This window comes from Scophthalmus maximus, chromosome 22 (genome assembly GCF_022379125.1).
Source record: "Scophthalmus maximus strain ysfricsl-2021 chromosome 22, ASM2237912v1, whole genome shotgun sequence".
In the NCBI taxonomy this organism is placed as follows: domain Eukaryota; kingdom Metazoa; phylum Chordata; class Actinopteri; order Pleuronectiformes; family Scophthalmidae; genus Scophthalmus; species Scophthalmus maximus.
The window spans coordinates 7,123,130-7,144,172 of record NC_061536.1 but is presented as its reverse complement, the minus strand read 5'-3'; the positions used below and the strand labels follow the sequence as shown (position 1 = coordinate 7,144,172).

Below are 21,043 nucleotides of genomic sequence, written 5' to 3'. Positions count from 1 at the left end.
GGAACAATTTGGAGAATGTAACGCTCCTAAAGCGTTCAGCATCAAGCAGGTTTTGAAACCACAAGCTGGAAAATATGATTTGGCTACAAATACTCATGCTCTATAGAGTGAGCTGATTTAAATGGCTGTTGTGTGTCTGCGAGTGTGTTTTCCCTCTGCCTCAACATCACACACACATGATACAGGACATCATTATATTCATGTATATCATAAACCTTTTTTCTTTTATTTATTTTATTCTCAAGCAGCTACTGTAGGTGGCAGGTGTGTGTTTATTCGTGTGCGTGGGTTCATGCCTGTGTTGTTTTGTTCTGCTGCTGGTCTTTCAGCACACACACACACACACACACACACACACACACACACACACACACACACACACACACACACACACACACACACACACACACACACACACACACACACACACACACACACACACACACACACACACACACACTCTGACAGGGCATCAAAGCATCAGTGTAAAGCTAGGGGGCGGAGTCTGGGAGCCCGGACAGCAGCAGATGTCCCTCTGTAATGAGCGGCCCATACAGGCTCCATTCACTGCTTGTCAAGCACCTGCCTGAGTCCTCCTAGCTGTCATTCGATACTGTAACCTCCAAATCTGAGCTTGGTCATCACAGGCTTTTCATCTACCTGGCTTTGAAATGGAAGGCCACTGGAATAGCTGATAAGAAATTAAAAGATTCTGCATGAGGTTGTTCGACACACTCAAACTGTGTAGATGCTGTACGATTCCTTCTACTTCTTGCTGTTTCCACGAGCATTCGAGACACTAGTAAGGGGCGATCTTGAAGTCGCAAAGTGCTGAATTGAAACCGAGTGACCTTGTAGCGATATTAAAATATAAACAGGAGTCTGCTCTTGCAGCGGAAGAAGAAAAGCACTGAGGAAATACGGTATAACAAGGACAATCTCACTCTCTCACTCCCTCCTGCTCTGATGGCCTACACTGCTGTCTATTGAGTTTAGTGAGAGGCCAACCTGCTCAACGGTTTTCATTAGGTTACTCCAGACACACTGAATGAAGAAAGGCTTTCTATCTGATGCTAATGAAACACAAGCCGAGCCAGTACTTGGCAATCCCTCATGCCCTCTTAAAAAAGCTTATTTTGTGTGTGTGTGTGTGCGCGCGGGCTGGCGGGCGGGCGGGCGGGCGGGCGGGCGGGCGTGTGTTTATGTGTAAATGATGACTCCAGCACCCCTGGCATGTGTGCTCCGCACTGTTCCTGAACAGGACTAAGACGTTTGCCAGGAGCTGTTACACCTGGCACTGGCCGAAAACAGAAGGTAGGAGCGGTGGCGTAGCACGGTTCCAATGGAAGTGAAGAAAAAGTTTCACACTGTGGAGAGAGGATGAAAGGGACCGAGTGCAGACAGAAAGGGGGAGACTGGGAGGAGCGGCAGAAAGAGAGAGAGAGGAGGAGAGAAGGACAGGTGCGAGTGATTTTTGGCAGGAAGCGACCCCCTTCAGAAGTCTTTGAGATCAACTCTGTGTTTGCCTTCCCATGCTCCTGAGATCGGTGGATAGACTGGCAGCACATCCCCTCAAACATGCCAGCTCATTGTAGTAGCCCTTTCCTTATGAGCATGGCCATATTCTCCAAACAGGGTTCCCCTGCCAAGACACACAACACACTCAGACACACACATGCACACGCAAACTCAGACACACACACACATTCACAAACATTCACAACCCAAGTCTCATCTTCACTGCCATGGTTTACTGACCTAGTTATATTCCTGCACCTCTTTTTATGTCCCACATTCGATTTAGGTTTGCATGAAGACCGTCTGTGTATTCACTAGTGACTGCTGTGTCGAGACTAGTCCCAGAAATAGTTTTTTTCAGATTGAAGTAGAGTAGAGCAGGTCATAATTTTGTATGTATGATTTATTTTTGCCCTGCAATTCTCCCCACTTGTTTTACACATGAACAGATTAGTCAGCATCTCATGAAGTCATAAATGAAAAAAAAAATAGGCATATTCATCTTCTATGACCACTCTCACTGGTACAATGTAAACATGAGTGTGAACAGTGTGGTTTTCTTTTAAATGATCTGGAAAGTCATGCTTTAATGATTTCAAACATTACCATTCTATAAATTTAGTAGCCTCCACATGTTACGAAATAATTTTCAGTGATAAAACTGGAACCAGAAAACTGAGCTCAATATGCATCTCATGTCAGCTCATCTCATTAATGCTTACACAAGGTTTTCATGGCAACTCTGCTAGTTGTTCGTGTGTGAGTAAAAAAAGAAAAAAAAAAGAAATTCAAACTTCTGAAGCACTACAAAAGTGTGGGTCGTTTGTGTGTGTGGTTGGATCAGAAGTTGAGTTCCCCTCTTAGACAGACTTCTTAACTTAATTTCTGTGTTCTCTCCCCCTTCTTCTCCGTCCCTCTTTTCTTCTCCTCTTTCTTTCTCTCACTCTTTCTACTGAACCCAACTTTTGGCAGCTCTTAGAATATCTTCTCTCTGTTGTCTCAGCCAAGACACACATTCAAACACTCAGCTGCTGCTGCTTGTTTTGTTTTGACTTAATGAATTCCGTGTGTGTGTGTGTGTGTGTGTGTGTGTGTGTGTGTGTGTGTGTGTGTGTGTGTGTGTGTGTGTGTGTGTGTGTGTGTGTGTGTGTGTGTGTGTGTGTGTGTGTGTGTGTGTGTGTGTGTGTGTGTGTGTGTGTGTGTGTGTGTGTGTGTGTGTGTGTGTGTGTGTGTGTGTGCGCTCTTGTCTTTAGCGTAACCAATGACTTTTCAGTAATGCATAATCACCATTTCCATTAATGGGGGATTATAAGCGTGTGTGCGCGGCCTGCACGCACACACTGCAAGTGTGTTTTAACAGAGGGTCATGGTGTGTGTATTGATTTGCTTTAGGTGGTATTGCAAGAGGAAGCCTATATGCAGTACAACACAAAACTGTGCTACTTACACCTAATTATTAAATGACTACAAAGTGGAGGTCTCGCATTAGCCAACTCATAGACATACATGGACGTTAGACTTGGCGAAGTAGAAAGCTGGACAAATGGTCCAATGTGAGCCAGTAAATGAGACCAGCTTTTTTGGTTGTGCCATAAAAGGGAGGCTCAGTTCAGTACAGTTTAAAAGGTCTCTCTCTTTCTCTGAGTTCTTCTGGCTCCTTCTTTCTCCTTCAGTCTGTCAGTGACTCTCCCCCCCTGCATGTCAGAGTATCAGTCTCCAAAATCTTCTCTAAACTCTCCCCGCATTGTCGCCGGCTCGCTGCGGCAAAAGCCTCCTGCTCGGCTGAAATGGAAGGGTGAAGGAGTGTTAGCCGTCTGCCACGGTGCATAGTGTCACTCAGCGCACAAATTCCCCCCCATAATCGCTTTCAAATACAAGTGTTGGCGCTGTGATTGTAGAGATTAGCCATGTTACAACTTGTTTGCATGGTGCTTTTAATGGCACAATACAAAAGGAAATTCTTAATGCTTCAAGGGATTTTTGCTGTACAATGTTAGAATACATGTTGTTAGCCTAGGGCAAGTCATATCTCACTCAATATTAATATATTGCTCAATATCACAGATATGACTCGAGGGGCAATCGCTGTGACTCTGTCCATAGACCATAGGATCTGACAATGAAGAATTCAAGAAATCCTTATCTGATTGGTTTCTGTAGATTTAAACCAGAGTATGGTTTCATAAGAATATCACATTTTTTAGATGATACCTTTAAACGCGAATATGTCAAGTTATGTGTCCCAGTTGAAGCTAATCCTGCGGTGTATCTTAAAGACAGCTCAGCTGGTGGTTATGTGTGAAAGGGGAAAAACAGTGTAGCAAGAGTTGCTTCACTGCACAGTGTAGTGACCCGAGAAAAGGGTCAGTCTTGTCGACCCAACCTGGGAATCTTCAGTAGATTGGAAACAAAGAAGAGGGATTGATCCGTTAGGGAGTGAGTGTGAGCCTAGATGTAGCCTACATATGTACCTCAGTGTCTTTCATATTTGACTGCTTGGTTGTTGTGATCGCTGCTCCATTGGATCCCGAGACACTTTCAACAAGAAGTCATGACATTGTCCGAAAAATCAGGAATCCAAAATAGTAGAAAAATGTAGAAAAACTATGTTTACCACTCAGTTGACACATTTCTTAATTTACTTGAAATACTGCATACTATTAATCACTAAACGTTTATTTAGGCCTCAGACCCCTGTGTCTCCGTGATGCTCCCCATATGAGACCCGGGCTTAATTAGACTGATTGCTAAACGCAAACGGCACCACCTCTGATGTTTATCGACCTAACCTGGCTGTGGTCAGCCATTCCCATGGGTGATTTAAGGTGGACTGCACGGTCAGAGGTCAGATGGTTTGAGTTTCACGTGTGTGGTGACAGGGGGATGGCTGGGTGGGGTAGCAAATAGCCCTGAGCAGTGGACCTTAACTGCTAACAAACCCCTCATTTAAGTGTTGTGGTATTTTCCACCCCTCTTTGTGGAGATCCAAGTCCTGTGCAATATATTTTTCCAGCCATGGGAATTATCACAAATTCAAAACCTCCTGCTACATTTGGTGATTTTAAATTATTTTGGAGACATTTAGCTTAAGTGCAGTTTCACTCTTGTACATTAGCATTTTTAAAGGTGACAAAGGGGACAATTGGTGACTTCCACCTGACCTAATATAGCATTTATATATTCACAGAAATACAGCTAGGCTTGATCTATTGTCAAGATGTCTTTTCTCTCCACATCTGCCTATCAGGCCATCTCCCCCTCTCTTTGTTTCATTCAAAAAAAAATGTGGTCGGGTGCGTAGCCAAGGTTAAATTTAAATAGGCTCTGCTCTATCTTTTATCTCAAATGAATATCAGCCTCATTGTGACTGCTTGAAGCATATAGCTGTCACAGCAGAACTTGGACAAACACTATCACACCTCTGAATAGCAGAGTCACATTTTTCTTGATGTCAAAGCCAAGCAATTCATCAATAAAAGCCATATGCTGACAAAATATACTTTAGTATAAACATCACTTTCATGGTTATTAAAGCCTTTCATAGTGAACTACTGTGTGTACGTCCAATAAAACAAGTGGACTTGGTCTCTGCATACGTATTTGTCCTCTTAGGGGCCTTGACTCGCTGACTAATGATTGTTTATTTGTGTCTAGCGTGCATATATTTTCCCTGCACATGTTCAGTGTATATTTAACTCTGGCCTGCGTATGGGGCTGATTACATATGTGAAGGTCAAAGGGTCAGCGGGTCAGTTCGCTGCGGGAACATACCTCTCTTCTAAATGCACAGAGACAGAAAAGCAATAAACACATTGAGTGAAGTGAGCGTTCACTTACGACTGTTTGTACTGCAGGGTTTTGTGTTGGGAAACTAGTTGTGTAAAAAAAAGAAAAAGAGGTGCACTTTTAAACCTGGTCGTTGCTCCATACAGAGTCAGATGTCTGTCAAATGCAATACAAGAACAGTTTTCTTTTTTCCTGCTAAAACATAGTAACCTTCGAGCTTGCTGTCTTTCATACACATGATGTCAATTACAGAGTGATCGTTGCTTTCAACATCACATTTTGAAGACTGAAAAATCTTATGGGCTTAAGAAATTGTGCAAACACGTAATTTTTTTTCTCATTCGTGTGCTGATGGATTTGATATGAACAGACTGCCAGACACACACACACACGCACGCACGCACGCACGCACGCACGCATACACACACGCATAAATAAATATAGACAGACGAGTACGTGGAGACATTGATCAAACACATACACTGTGTTGTGAAGAATAATCTCATAAACATTCAAGCACATTTCATTTTTATCTACACAAACATGTACATTTAGGTCGCTCTAAGGAAATACACATGCACGTTTAGAAAGACAAACACACATACGCAAACGCGCACACACGCATGCATACACACTCACTTAGATGGAGCCAGATGCAGTGAGGTAGTCTTTTATGAGGACCATGTGGGCCATCTGGAGCCAATTAACACAGTCCCGGAGGAACAGACTCTGGATCAGTGCTCTTCGCCTCACACAATAACCTTTATCATGGGAAGGAACACAAAGTCTGACTTGAGCCCAGCCCCATGCCAACATCTCTCAAAGCTCGGACACGCTTGTAGTCATGCTCGAGGCTCTGCTGGATTCACATGTGCCACATTTCTGCAAAAGGCAGAAAAAGAAGTAGCCAGATTTTTGAATGTCTGACATAGCTCAGGGATTACTTGGATGCATTTGCTGAATCCCTGGTACAGTTCAGATTACTGAAACACACAATTATACAAACATATTTGTTTGTGTTTAAGTATTGCCTTTTCCTGTCAGTCTACTGCGATGGTATACAGTGCAATACAAATGCAGAGAACAGGTGAATTATTCAACTGTTGCAATTATGTCTAGTTTTGAATGACATTAAGACATGCGGTTATTTATCCAACTAATAGTTAATTTTTGACATCGTTGGTGACCACCTGAATACCAAAGAACTTAACCGTATTAAGAATGCAGAGAGCTATTAGTCAGGGCCTGACACATTCACACAAATCAACACAGGGTCGACTAGCTCACGTTCGTCTCGGAAGGCTGAGAGAACATATCAGGTTTCAGTGGTACAGCAAATTTCTGAAACCAAACCACACGGTGACACTTAACAGCCAAGAAACCAGGCATCGTCTACTATGGACGCCGTGTACAGTGTGACCCCTGCACCAGAGACACACAGTCATTAAAAGGCCTTTTGACATTAAGCTGCTCGCTCATTCATCGTCTAAACCCATTCAGTAGCTCATTGGGAAATTCAAAGGATTAGTTCCAATGCTATATTAAGTAAAAAAAAATAGCAAAACCACTTGGTAAATATAGAATCTTGGTTTAAATGTCAATGTAATCGAAGAATTGGCTTCACATTTAATTACAACTGAAGTATCAGGCTGCAGGTCAAAGGTTAGGATCAGAAACATCAGGTGGAGCAAGACGGATTATTCAAATTGATTAAAACATCTTTTACATGCTGTTGAGTTCAAGTCTCAACAGTGTTTCTGTCTCTGTGCAGCCCCCTCGGCTGCACTCCATTATTATATATTGCTTGTGATTGCACAATTTGGATCAACATTTGATATACGTAAATTGATTGAAAGATGCTGATATGCTGAGTCAGCAGCGAAGTCAATAAATCAAACATGCATGGGCAGACGCTTTTACAACAATCAGCCCTGCTTAATTGCCATTGAAAGAATTTTCCTATTATGACTGTAATACAATAATTATAAGTATTTTATGCACAAATGAATTGGCGTGCTGTTTAATAAATCAGCTGTTGTCAGCTGTATATATACACACACACACACACACACACACACACAAATAAACACAAATAAACAAATGTGCTTAGTCATCTAGTTTGCTGCCGATGTGTTCTGACGGACACTAAACTGGTTTATGGAGCCAGTCGGGGAGGAGGTTTCTGTTTGTGATGCTTTTCTCCTACATTGAAGGTTTATTGAGTTATTGACCGAGTGCAAAGGAGAATTTATGTTCTTTACTGGCTTCCCTCCACTGGCTGGGGGTCAACATCCCTGGAGCTTGTGGGGATTGCAGGCAGTGTCTTGCTCATTGACATTTCAGAATGCTTACGAACGTTCTTCGTCAGATAAATCGAGATGACCACATGGAGAAGGCCTGCTTTCGCACCGGTTCCCAAAGTGTTGATAAGATGGAAACTGAAGGAGAGGGTTAGACGTAGCACTGGAGAGAGTACAGAATGTACAATATCTTAGGTGTAGCTCATCTTTCTCTCGTCCCTATCCCGATGTCTCTTCCATCTTCGGCTCCACCCCATTTTTAATCCTAACTTCACTTTACATGTTTGAGGGGAATCACAAATTGCCCTTTATCCTCGTCCTACACTCAAATTTTTCCTCTTCCTTTCCCCGGACTGCTGGCTGACGAGATTGTCAGATTTTCTCACTCTGTCTCTCTCAGAGATAATCGATGCTCTCGCAGCTACAGTGGCATGTGTAATATTAGACATTAGATCAGCTCTTTGAAGGGTAGATGGCTGGGGGGGTAGCAGTTAAGGGATGGAGGGAGGAAGGGATGGATGAAAGGTGGATTAGAAAGGGATGAATGTGGACATCCTGTTGTAATCTCTTTGCTTTTGTTCTGCCGCTGTTGGATATCGGCTCCTTCCTTTTCTCTCCCCGTGTCTCTACAGCTCTCCTCTCATTCTGTTTCAATCAGGGCAATCACTTTAATTTTAACTTACGTAAGCCTCGCTCTCCTGCCTATGGAACCGAAACCAAAACGTATTCTATAGCTGAACACACACGGGAACATGGTGTTCCCTGGCTCACACACACATGCACACAGGCAGCCCTCCTCAGGCCAGACGGAGGGTAAACCAGAGGCTCATGTTACCCTCGGCCTGTAGCCCGGTGGCAGCGCTTACAAAAACAGTCATGTCACTGCAAATTGTTTCCACGCTGATGTCTCAATATTTACCTTGTTCTTGGGATTTCTGAAATGTCGGTGTGTTTGTATGTTTCTGCCCTTCTCTTTCTTTTGTTTGTCTCCTCTTAAAACGAAAAAGATGTGGCTCAGCGATGATATAAGATCTTTAGAGATGACCGACAATGTCAGAGGGAGTCTTACTATAATTGGTTTCATTTCCTTGCATCTTTAATAGAAGGTTACAACACTAATTCTGTCTTGCCACCTGAGAACTATTAAAAAAGAAAGTGATGCCTGTTATCTTTAAGATAAAAAACTTATTTATTACTGTTCATTACTGAAGTTGTAGTTTCTCATAACGTGAGGCGCTACGGTTTTAATCATCTGTTCCCCTGCCTGTTGGTTTCGCAAGACTGAAGCAGAACTGTTTTTCTTCTTTACATCTATATTAACCATGACTCTGTTGTTGGCATGTGAAAGAGGATGACAACTGAAAATGCATAATGAAAAGAATTTAGTCCAATTACAAGAGAATTGCCCCACAACTAGAAATGTATTTATCAGTGTTTTAGAGTTTGGGAAAGGCCCCATCTCCCGTGTTAGTTAATAGGTAACAGATAACAGGAGGATTGTCCCCGGAAAAGCTGAGGCTCTGCTGAAGAGGCTCTCGGTGGCTGTCTAGACAGGATGTAGTAAGCACATTGCTTTATTAGCTCATCTCTCTCTCTGTGCCCATTCTTTTACACAGTTGCTCGTGCTTTATTACCAATACTCTTTTCTTGTGAGTGAATCAGTTATCCCCCTCCGTCTCTCTGTCTTTAAGCAGTTAAATTGGATCCTATTCATCTAAGGCTGAAGCAATAAAACGATCCAGGGTTTTGTTTTACCACGCAGGGTTTTATGGAGAGGCCCGTCTCCCCTCTCTGCTCACTGCGTAGAAAGTGTCCATTGCACAGTTTTAGTCTGCGACCCTTCCTCCGCTGCGATACTAAATTGCAGATGATTTAATTCACGGGATTTCATTCGAGCTAGCACAGCAGCAGCTGCACACCACTGTAAATACAGGTGCTCACACATGGTCATCGTGACGTCTACGTTAAGTCAGTGCCGTGCACTGAAGAATTGTATTAATATAAAATTGTTTATTTTTATGACTGTGCAGGGAGGAGGAGGAGGTGTGGTGTAGGGGTTTTGTGTGTATAACAAATAACTGTCCTTTTCAAGGCTCGTTTAAGTCTTCAAGCTGGCATGCACTTGTACAGTAAACAAACTGACACTGAATGCTTTTCTGTCTTCAGGCTATTTATGCATTGAAGAGACACAGGTGAAAGAAAGAAATAATTCCATCATGGAGGGAAATGAACAAGGAGGATTACACTTGAATATAAAAGCGAGGTTGGCTAGACAGTGAGGGAAAATGCGTGACTTGATGAATATCAGTTGTCGAAGGGTTCTCAGCGCTACATGTCTGAACATATTTGTTTAAGCTAAGTGGTGGAAGATAATGAAGTTGATCTTGGCTTGGTTGTGCAGAACAAATTTTTGTATACATATCATAAAACAGTTAATAAATTGCGTACATTATAGATTTAAGTCCAAATTAAGAAGACTATAGTTTTAATTCTCTGCTCTTGCTTTGACTTGGATTCAACTTTTTTAAAATTGTAATTCTCCCATATTAAGCTTATAAAACCATTGCACATATGCATATATGTCATCCATCAATCTCATTCCTCTAATCTGGGATCAGGTAGCGGAGGCAGTCGGCTGAGCAGGGTGTCCCAGACACTCCTCGCCCCCGCCATGCTTTTTTACTATATGTAGCCTGTATGCCAACATATATATATAGAAGCGCAGAGAATGATGAAATGGATACAGTGGCACGTTTGCGGTTAAACTTAACTCACATGATTCTCTCTGCGTGTGTGTGTTTGCGTGTGTCTTTCTTTCTCTCACCGCTTCCACTTCTTCGCGTACCTTCTTCGACTCACTCTTTCTCTCCCAGTCTTCTAGTCATGCAAGCCTTGCCGCTCTCAACTTCTCCTTTGTACAACAGCCTCCCACTGACCTCCTCTCTCCCTCTCTCTCTCTGCATCTCTTCATGTCTCTTTGTGGCGTCTGCCCCATCCAGCTCCGCACTCCTCCGTCAGTATTCCCTGCGTCCTCCATCCCCAGTGGTCGCAGCTGAAACAGAGTTCAATAATGGTGTGCGTGCCGAACAAGAAAGTAAAAGTTTGTTGAGCAAAGCCTTGAAACTGGGCAGGCAAGAGCGTAGCTGTGTGTGTGTGTGTGTGTGTGTGTGTGTGTGTGTGTGTGTGTGTGTGTGTGTGTGTGTGTGTGTGTGTGTGTGTGTGTGTGTGTGTGTGTGTGTGTGTGTGTGTGTGTGTGTGTGTGTGTGTGTGTGCGCACGTGTGTGTGTGTGTGTGCGTGCACGTGTGTGTGCACGTGTGTACGTGTGTACGTGTTCACGGTCTCTTTCAGTCAGGCAACAGCGAAAGGCCGGCCGAGCAGACATAATGCGCGTGTGTGAAATGAAGAGGGGTGCGCTCTACCTCTCACACCTCTCTCACCCTTTGCTCTTGTCTGCTGAGCTGTTTATCACACTTTTCTTCTGTAACTTGTCTTGAATGTGTCTTGATTTTCATTGGTTCATTTCCTCAGTTTTTGATTTATTTTTTTCCCATCGTCTCTTTTCACCAGCCCTTCTGCCCCCTCTGTCTTTGCTTTGTCTCATTCTCTTTCAGCTCTTCCTCTCTTAAACTCACCACCCTGTACTACTGGACCCTTGATCTAAAGTGGCTGGCAACTGGAGCAACTCAGCTTTTCATTGTATTATTACTTTTCCCTTTTTCACCCTATTTCTTTCTTCCTCTTAATTTCCAAAAAACATCCCAGCCTCGCATGAAGTGGCACCCGCCCTATTGTTTTTCTTTTTCCTCTTGAACAGTTATGCTCTTTGTTCCGTAATACTAGAGGAAAAACAGTTCTGCCTGTACACACCTATTGAAGTAGGTTGGCTGCTTTTATATACCTTGTATTCAGAAAGATTAGTGATTAAACTATTCACTGTCACATTTGTGTGAGGACTCAATGTCTGTATTTTGTGTGCGGCGGTTAAAAAATCCTTTAAATGATGACGATGATTGAGGATAATTTCGTGTTAGTATGCACAAAATCAAAGCTTTCAGATTTGTGTAAATGCAGATCGTTTTTGTGCACTATTGAATTCCAGCTTAAAAAAATGACTGTTGAAGTGTTTGACTATAAACAAACTGTGCATGTGTGTTCAGTTTTTTTCACACCTTGCGTCCAAATGTAGCCAAATGTGTGCAATCATCTCTCAATTTCTCCCATATTGAGCGTACACCCATGTCACGGCAGGAAATTCACACGTTTTGACACCACACTGTTCTCCGATTGAAGTGTAATCGAGCGCTGCACCTTTCAGTGGCTGCGCCAAATCCATTGTGGGTGTTCTCCAGACATGATCCTATCTTCCCTTACTCCAACCCTGTCCGCGGCAAATTGACAAATAATACCAGGATATCACATTGCGTCTGTCACTGCTCCTCAACGTTTGGAGCGCCACACACACACACACACACACACACACACACACACACACACACACACACACACACACACACACCAACCAACCACTGATCGATTGAGCCCAATCACTGGTTCATGCTGTGGCCCCTGAGAAGTCTTATACTTTTCATTGGTTTGTGTTTGAGCATGCATGTGTGTACATGTCAAGGGTGTGTGAGAGTGAATTGCGTGTGTTTGTGAGGGAGGCAGACTGTGACAAGTGCATCCATCGCTTTCTCTCAGGCATCTACTTCTTTGATATTCTCCCCTGTCCCTCGCCTGCGCTGCCGCACGTCGTATAGTGAGAGAGAAAGGAGACGAGCGGGGTGAAAAATGAGAGCGAATTCCCAAAGGCTTTGTGGACGTCACAAGAAAGCAGGAACAACAGGGAGATAGAGGGAGAGAGGGGGCAATAAGATGGACGAAAGAGACAGGAGTTCTGGAGAAAAGATGAAGAGAGGCCGAAATGAAGGGAGAGTAAACCTCTTAAAGTTGTTCTCCTGCCCTGCGAGGTTGTTTTGGCAGACAGTTCCTGTTTATTTGGTTATTATTAGCTGCCAATCACAGCTCTGCCTTATAAACAGCTTAATTATCTCTCACTAGAGCTCAACTGGAGTAAAACGGCAACTGCTACACGTGTGTGTGTATATATACATCTGTGACTGTGCTTATTTAAATTTTTGGTGTTACATACTCATGTCAATGTTAGCGTTAATTGCAAACCCACACACTCACTCCATAACCATGTGAGTCGACCAGTGTGTGGGCGCCTGCGCATCCAAGTGATGGTGGCGTGCTCACACCCGAGCCATTCTCCACTGCAGGGTAATTGTTTCAGCAATCACTCTACAGTAGACAACAGACACGGGGGCCACAGGAAGAGGAGATGAACCGTCTATGTGCATGCGTGTGTGTGTGTGTGTGTGTGTGTGTAAAAGTGCATGAGTGTGATTTTAATCGGCCTGCTTTCACTGAAATGTACAGGGGTAAATGCACTATTTACACAGTCAATGCTGAGTGTCTCGGCTTCAGGCTTCTCGTTTTTTTTCTGTGCTGTTTTATTCCCGTGTTTGTTGTGAAGCACTTTGTAAATTTGTTTAGATAAGTGCTATAGAAATAACGTTTTATTGCTGTTAAATTAAATGATGCCTCATACAAAATACCAGATACACAAAATCTGTACAAATAAGTCCATATTGCCTATTTTCATGTGAACATAGAACATACAATCTGATGAACTGTATCACGCTATGAATTATCTCAAACAGTCATGGCAGTCTTGTCTTGTCCGCCCTCTCCTGTCAGTTGAACGCTGGTATGCTCAACCGTAATTAAACATGACACATCATATTGTTCACACTCTCCCTCCTTGTGGTTTTCTTCCTCTCAGACCTCGGCTCCAGGCCCAGCGGAAGTTTGCCCAGTCGCAGCCCAACTCGCCCAGCACCACCCCCGTCAAGGTGGCCGACCCCGTCAGCCTGAATGCCGGCCTGGTGGCCACCGTGGCGTCCTCGTCACTCTCGCTGCTCTCCTCTTCGTCCCTGTCCGCCTCCATTCAGGACCTGTCCAGGCGCAAGCCCAAGACGGAGGACTTCCTCACCTTCCTCTGCCTCAGAGGTAAGACACGGCAGAGCGGAGCAGATGGAGACATAATTGCATGCGCGCTCGCGCCCCAGCGGTAGAGCTGGAGGGATGTTGTTGAACAAGAGAGCAGCAGATAATGCATGTTCTAATGTTCAACGGTTTTATACAGGTCCGATACAGAGGTCTCTGCTCCATATTACCTCTGAGGCTGGACAACATTTTGCTACAGTTAAGCTGTCTATGGATAGCGTCTAATAGCAAGCGTATGAACACATTCAATAACAATAACCGTACGTGCAGCACAGTGCTGACGTTACACTGAGATGGATTTTCTCATGTCAAAATCCAAAACGAAGCCTGAGCGGTGGTTTATTACTTTGCTCTGCATTTTATTTTAAGACATGAACACAAAGATGTACACAAGCAATTCAAGAATACATATAATAACTATTTGTTAGTTTGGGTTTAAATCACCCTCCACCGACCAACTCTCTCTCTCACACACACACACACACACACACACACACACACACACACACACACACAAAACCACACATGCATACTACAGATAACTGTCTACTTGCCCAAGGCTAAGATTATCCTGCGTTTCATCAGCTCACACATCTCCCCCTCCTACCTTTCAACAACTATCTGTCTCTTTAACACCCTGCCTATCACCTTCTACCGCAGCAGCTGTTAATGCACAGAGCACCCGCGCAGTCACACACACCCTGCACTAAAAACACTTACTCAGGTCCATCGACACTATGTAGCACCTTAGATGTCAAATGAACTGGAGAAGCCTTAGCGGAGCAATTAGCAGTTTTTTTTTTTTACAGTTCTGTCGAACTGAAGCTTTGTGTATTGAACAGGGAAGACGTATGTTAAATAACACTTACAAACACAAACAGAAGTCCTGTTCTCTTTTCCTCTGAAGTTGATGTAGTATTCATGTTCCTTGTGATCAATGCTTTGCTGGTCATCAAGCAGGGACGGTTAGTCCGCTGCCAAAAGTTTCAGTTCTGCTACACCTCTTGAGTTCTGCTCCCATGATTTGCTTCAAGATAAGAGGTCCCTGAACCTTCCCACATTGAAATCTGTATTAGAATAAAAGAAAAGTCAAGCTCTGATAAAACTGTTTGAAAACAGATAGATTTTAGAGTGTTACAGTTGCAATAATAACCGCTAAAGTGCTTTTTAATCTGTGTTGCAGAAATAATGAAGAGATTCATATTTGACGTTATCCTTTGTTGAACATCCCGCTCACCTTTCTAAAACATGTCCTCACGACTGGAATTAACTCCACAAAAAACATGGCTTCAGATTCTGTTATCATTATTAACCTCTGCCCATCTTAAGTAGGTTAAAGATTCAGGAGAGGCAGATTTAGATTTTGAGTCTGTTGGGACACGACGGCTATACGTTGCCTCCCTCCCTCCCACCGCGGGATGTCATTTAAACCTTTCAGGGCTCGTTCAGCAACATATAATTGGAGGTTTCTAAAAACTGACTGAAGCCTTCGTTGAGATGGGCTTTGATTTGCATATATAGGCCAGGATGTTACACAGGTTAATGATAAAATGTGCCATATTGTATCATCAACATCATTGAAGTTGAGATTATTCTGAGCTCAAGGTGCTTAACTAACCCCGCCTCTTAAACGTGGGGTGGCAGACAAATGAGGTGCAGGCGGCTGGTGCTCAGACTCAGTTTTGCTGCTTTCTTTCTTTCTAATTCAGGAGGCGAACGCTGCTTTTTGCAAACCGAACCCTAGTCCTTGTGCGTGTAAGATCAGCTGTACACTACTGTGCGTTTAATGATCATTTTAGAGCTAGGCTGCTAAGCTAATGATTGGACTGTGTTCCCACTGGGCTTTTTCCACTCTGCTGCACCCTGCTTGACTGCTGTATTTATAGACCCACTTTAGCTCTTTGGTCATATATGCATGTGTGCGTGTGTGTGTCTCGTATCCATGCTGAGGATGGCATTTCCCTGTTCGTGTTTTTACCCCTTGGCCTCTTATATGACCCATATACTTGGACCTTTACCAAGACAGGGACATGGGAGAATGTCAGGAGAGCCCTTGAGGTTGTGTGTCAGTGAGTGTGTATCTGCGTGTGTATTCAAGCGCGTGCCTTTGCAAAAAAATCCATGCTGACCCACTGATGTTGCCTGAGTGTGCGTATTGGTGTGCTCCTGTGCACCTGCGCAGACTCTGCATCTGGGGTATGTGACGCGGCACAGTCTGTGAGGATGTGCGCGTGTGTGTGTGTGTGCGTGCATGTGCGCGTGTGTGCGTGTGTGTGTGTGTGTGTGTGTGTGTGTGTGTGTGTGTAACCCTGGTTAATCTTTTCAAAGGGGCTCAAGTCTTTGATATTGTCTGACATCCCCCAAATCCCCTTTAAGATTCTGATACATGGCCTCACACATTAGGCTCCTTCAAGTCCCCTCCCCAAATTCCTCTGGATGGTTTTGAAATTCTCTTTCTTTCAATTTGATTTTGACTTATTTTTCAATGTGGCATACGGCAACATTTCTACCCTGAAACCCTAACGGTGGTGATTTCTGGGTTTTGTCCCAGGTCAAACGTTCACTATGTGTAAACACATATTCGCACACCCCTGACACACCCACTGCAGTATTTGCTTATCTTATCTGGTAAACAGTACACATCCACCCCAAAGGCTTCTGTCATCACTCACTCTGACATCTACATAAAAGTGGCTAAAACAAAAAACAAAAAAGGATTTGAAGCAACAAGGGGATCAACAAAAAAAGAAACAAAAGCGGGCCTCTTGTGTTTCTCGGTGTAATGAACTGAGAGTCCCAACTAACTTCCCCATCATTCTTCACGGCGCTTCTGCGTCCAATTAATCTTGTAATTGATGGCATTTTATTCATTTGGGAAGTCCAAATGAAAATGTATCTGCTGGCTGCTGGTGGTAGTATCGTTCCTGTATATGAGGAAAAGTTGTTTTTAATTCCTCCAGGGGGGGAGCAGGGGTGCCGATTTATTCTGATGCAACGTGGGAGTAACCGGAAAGAGAAGTGGAAAAAACTGATTTCTGTCTGTATAGAAGGATGCACATAGATGCTCACCACCCACACTGTCTCTGGCCTATAATCTGTATTTATCTCACTGCTGATCTCTTTGTCCTGCACACACACACACACACGCATGCATACAGTGCTCAGTCCCTGCCTGCGTGTTCAGAATGGTGTTTATGTGTGGTCCAGGCCTGTAGTTGGGCTGTTTATATCCATGGAGAAAGCCATTTGGGTGGTAGCCAGACAGTCTGCCTCTGGCCCCGTCTGCCTCTGGTGACCTAGAGGGTGTAGTGCTGCTGCTGGCAGGGCGAGGGCAGTACTGAGGAGCCGAATGAAGCAGTGTGATAAATTCAGATTGAAGCGCTCAATAGGTGCCTGCTCGGCCTCGTCGTATTCATTCAGGGGTTATATTTCAAAGTAAGATATCGACTGACTATGTTGATTGCACAAACCCGTTCAGAATTGTTGTCATGGATTCAAACTGCACAAATTATATGGAATTAGTGGATGGTTTTTAAACTTAGTATCTTAAGTATTTATCTTAAATATATTTTACACAGAATATCAGAAAGCTTTGTCTTCCACTTTTTGATTCATGCATTTGGAAAATAAGTCAAGCTTGGTTCTCACTGAGGCAAAAACACACACTCCCATCCCCCCACACACACACCAAGAGAGAGCACACACGCTGACATAGACAAGATAAGAATAGATTAGGGACAAGATAAACAACTGTCTGCACACACTCTCCTGGAAACTGGTCGATTATGTAAGACTCTTTTCCAGGAGTTTCCTATGATTTTTTTGTGCATGTTTTTGCCCTCTGGGCCTTTCATCCATGCCTGCCATACCCAGTGTGGTGCCTCTCTCGCTCTCGCTCTCAGGTTCAGCGAGGGCAGCGTCTCTGCTCTGCTTACATAACCCCAAAGCTCTGACCTAGTGAACCAAAGACCTTGAATTCCCCGTACGTGATCACACGTGTGAGACAAACGAAGAACAAAGGGAATTGTGCTCTGGACCTCTAGCTAGATTTTTTTTTTCATTTGACATTGTTTGATGGTATTTTCATTGGCTAAGTATCTCGCTGAACTATGAACATATTCTCACGCCTGGGAGTAGAATTTCAAGTCCTATTGCTCCTTGTTTATCTCTCAAGTGTGTTGCTTCTGCGACAAGTGAATTTCCCTCGGGCGTAAGGTATTTCTCTCTCCCGCTAATGTATGATTGCAGTTTGATTAAAGCATGGGAACTGTTTGTGCCGAGGTGTGACATTCTTGTCAATGATGATGCCGTGCAGAAATTGGTAGTGCAACAACAACAACCGATTCTGCATTCTCCTCCAGGAGCAGAGCCTCTGTTTGTGGGGTTAATGGTTTTGCTGACATCTAGGAATGTCAATTGGAGATGTAATCCCTAATCCTCTCAGAGTCTCTCTCTCTGTTCCTCCGCTAAGAGACTGATGAAGAGTTTTGGCACAACTCGGCCGTGGGAGATAACTGTTCTTCTCTGAGCCCGAAAAACCTACATTTGTCTGACCTTCCCTTATAACGGCCCGCGCACACATGCGGCATTTCGTTCCAAGTCAGCACGGCCATATGTCCCAGTGACGGCTAAACTCTCTTGATTGGGTATTCAAATTGTTGTCATTGTTTCAGTTCCAGTTAAGGGGACAAAGGAAGGGTAGCCAGAGAATGTGTTTTTGTAATTATGCCCCCCGCCCCATACAAAGCCCGGTTAAAAATGACAATCCTGATAGACTCTTTCAGGCCTAATTATGATTTGTCTTCGGTTGGAATGAGTTGGATGAAATGCAATTGGGGGATTGGGCTCAAGCCCTGTTGGAGATCTTGATAAAGGACCGAGTTGTGTTTTTTCACTATGTGTTAACAGTATGCGGGTTCCTGTGTGAGAGATGAGTTCTGTACATCTCTGGTATCAGCCCCATTAGTACGGCTGCTTCAGTAGCCCGAATGCGAGTGGTTAGTGTCGGACCACTGATCTGTTCGACAGACGGCGCCTGTCTTTTCTTAATCTGTCCAGAATCCTAGACTGTCTTACTGTAGGCATTTTCAAATACATTGCAGGATACAGTTGTGCTGTCATCACATCTGTTTCTGTCTGTTGTCTGGTCATTGTCTGAACATTTCGGCTTCTTTCTACCATTCTGTATTTTCTCTGTCTCCAATCTCCCTTCTCACTTTCACAATTTGTTGAATTTGTCTTCCTCTTTCAATTTTTCGTCCTTGTGAATACTTGTCTGTCTATACTTCTGAGGACCTCGTAATTAATTAATTTGATACCAAACCCCAAACCTTGCCCTAGATAAAAGAACTGTAAAGGTACACACACGCATCCCCACTTCCCTGCACCCGCAAATAAACACACACCTCTCCCTCCATTTCTGCCCCACGGTGCCCCGAAGGTCTGTTTGCCATTTGCCCGCTGACCCCTGTTCAGGGCAGTAAATTACAGCCATTTAGCTAATGATGCGAGTCATTAGAATCTGATTGGGCCAGTGTGTGTGTGCCGTCTTTGTGTTTGTTTGGTCTAAGAGAGGGGTGTTTGCTCTGTCGCCAAGACAAACGAGGTGTCTCTGCCCTGTGATTTCGCATCTTTAGGTGCATGGAACAGCAGGGGCACGTTCAACTGTGGCGGCCAGCCACAATCAAATTTGTCCTGCCACAGTTTCATAATGAACCCAAATTTTTTTGTTGCACTTCTCATAATATCATAAAAGAGATCTATAGTGTTTTCTGCCGTTACTTCATTGTAGAGTTGCTCGTGGCATCATCAATTTGCTCGGTCCACTCTCACCACACCGGTGGGCCGTCAGAAAATCCATAAAGTCTTCGCTGTCCTCGGCAGGGAGGCAGAACTCGCCATAACACTGGTATATGTTTGTTTTTATGTGTATTTTAGAACAACAAAAACACATGCTGACTGTCGCCAGAGATCCCTACTTATCAGTTGCAGCGAGAGAATCTGTCTCTGCCTGCAGAGGAATGACCCCCCCTACCACGTGGGTTGCTGTGGCTATATAAAAGCCCTATTTCACCAGTTTTAAATGGCTACTTCTTGCCCTGCAGACCTCTTTTAGAAGTTAAAGAGAGCAGGTAAAACTCTGGTATTATCCGTTCAGGGAATCTGCTGCCACTACAGATTTTCTCTCGCTCTCTGAGGAGACGTAAGAAACTCACAGAGCTGCTGTGTGAAAACTGTGATCCAAGGTACAACAAGATTTATTGTTACCAGGCTCTGCTTTTTAGTGCTTGGAAAGCTTTTTATTTGAGTATGATCTTTAAACTAAGCTCGCAAAATAAATGTGCAGTGACGTATGTTGACCACAGGTCCCCTGACTGGCCAATAATAGTTGTTGGTGCGCTTTAAAATGAAAATGATTCCACGTTCAAAGATGTAGGTTGTAAGTAGTGTTCTCATCTCAAAAGGAGAAAGTCATTTTTTCAAATCAACATCATTTACAGCAGTGTGTTGGCGCAGATAACCCGGCCTGTATTTTCTGAGGGACTCAGAGGGGATTTCTTATTTTATTCTGCAGTGCAGGCTTTTTAAAAGTAGATTCAGTTCAGTGTTCAATTGTTCTGTTGTCTGTGTGGTTGTGGTTAACAGCAGTTAAGCCTCGCACCACATCTCTCCTTTGTCATTAGACAGCCCAGGCTAAGTCGGGGTGTCATTTAAGTACACTGAGCGTAGCGTCACGCACGCACGCACGCACACACACGCACACGCACGCACACGCACACACATTGCTTGCCATTTCCTGGGGTTTCCCCAGGCAATGGCCAGATCAATGGCCAGAGCAAAAAAAACAAAAAAAAACTTTTGTCCAAATAGAGACCGTTTGAATTTATTCTATATATATATACACATTACTTTGGGGTCCTCATATGTGTTATCTCTATATTTAAATTAGGCCACTTAATAATGCATTGAGTGTGTAAAATCTCCCTCCACAACCAGTGCGTTAATTAAATAATTGGCTCAACTAGTCCTTGATTCACACTGTAAGTATGTGTAGCTTAATGCAGGCTCGCTGAATTCAGTCTGTTTTTCAGAAGCTTAAAATGATTTGAACTGACATATAATCACACATTTCTTCCCCTTAAGGCCCTTTAAACACTGCAGCCCCTAAAAGGGTAATAAAAACCACAGTAGTCGCTCACGCCATCTAATTGATTAAGTCATAAAGTTCTCACAAATTAATAAAATCCAGTGTTTCCTGCTCATAAACAGGCAGATCTAATCAAAGTTATGAAGATTTTGCACAGCCGCACATTCCTGTTAACTATAAACTAACAATCACAAATATAACCATTCGAAATTTACAAAT

At 43.6% G+C, this 21,043-nt stretch overlaps 1 protein-coding gene across 1 annotated transcript in view; it reads left to right on the top strand.

Annotated features, from left to right (window-relative positions):
- The window catches only part of jarid2b (jumonji, AT rich interactive domain 2b), a 101,096-nt gene that overhangs the window by 57,305 nt on the left and 22,748 nt on the right, over positions 1-21,043 (top strand). The window contains exon 4 of the mRNA XM_035619911.2: positions 13,454-13,680. Coding sequence (XP_035475804.2) covers positions 13,454-13,680 — 227 coding nt within the window. The remainder of the gene's footprint in view (positions 1-13,453; positions 13,681-21,043) is intronic.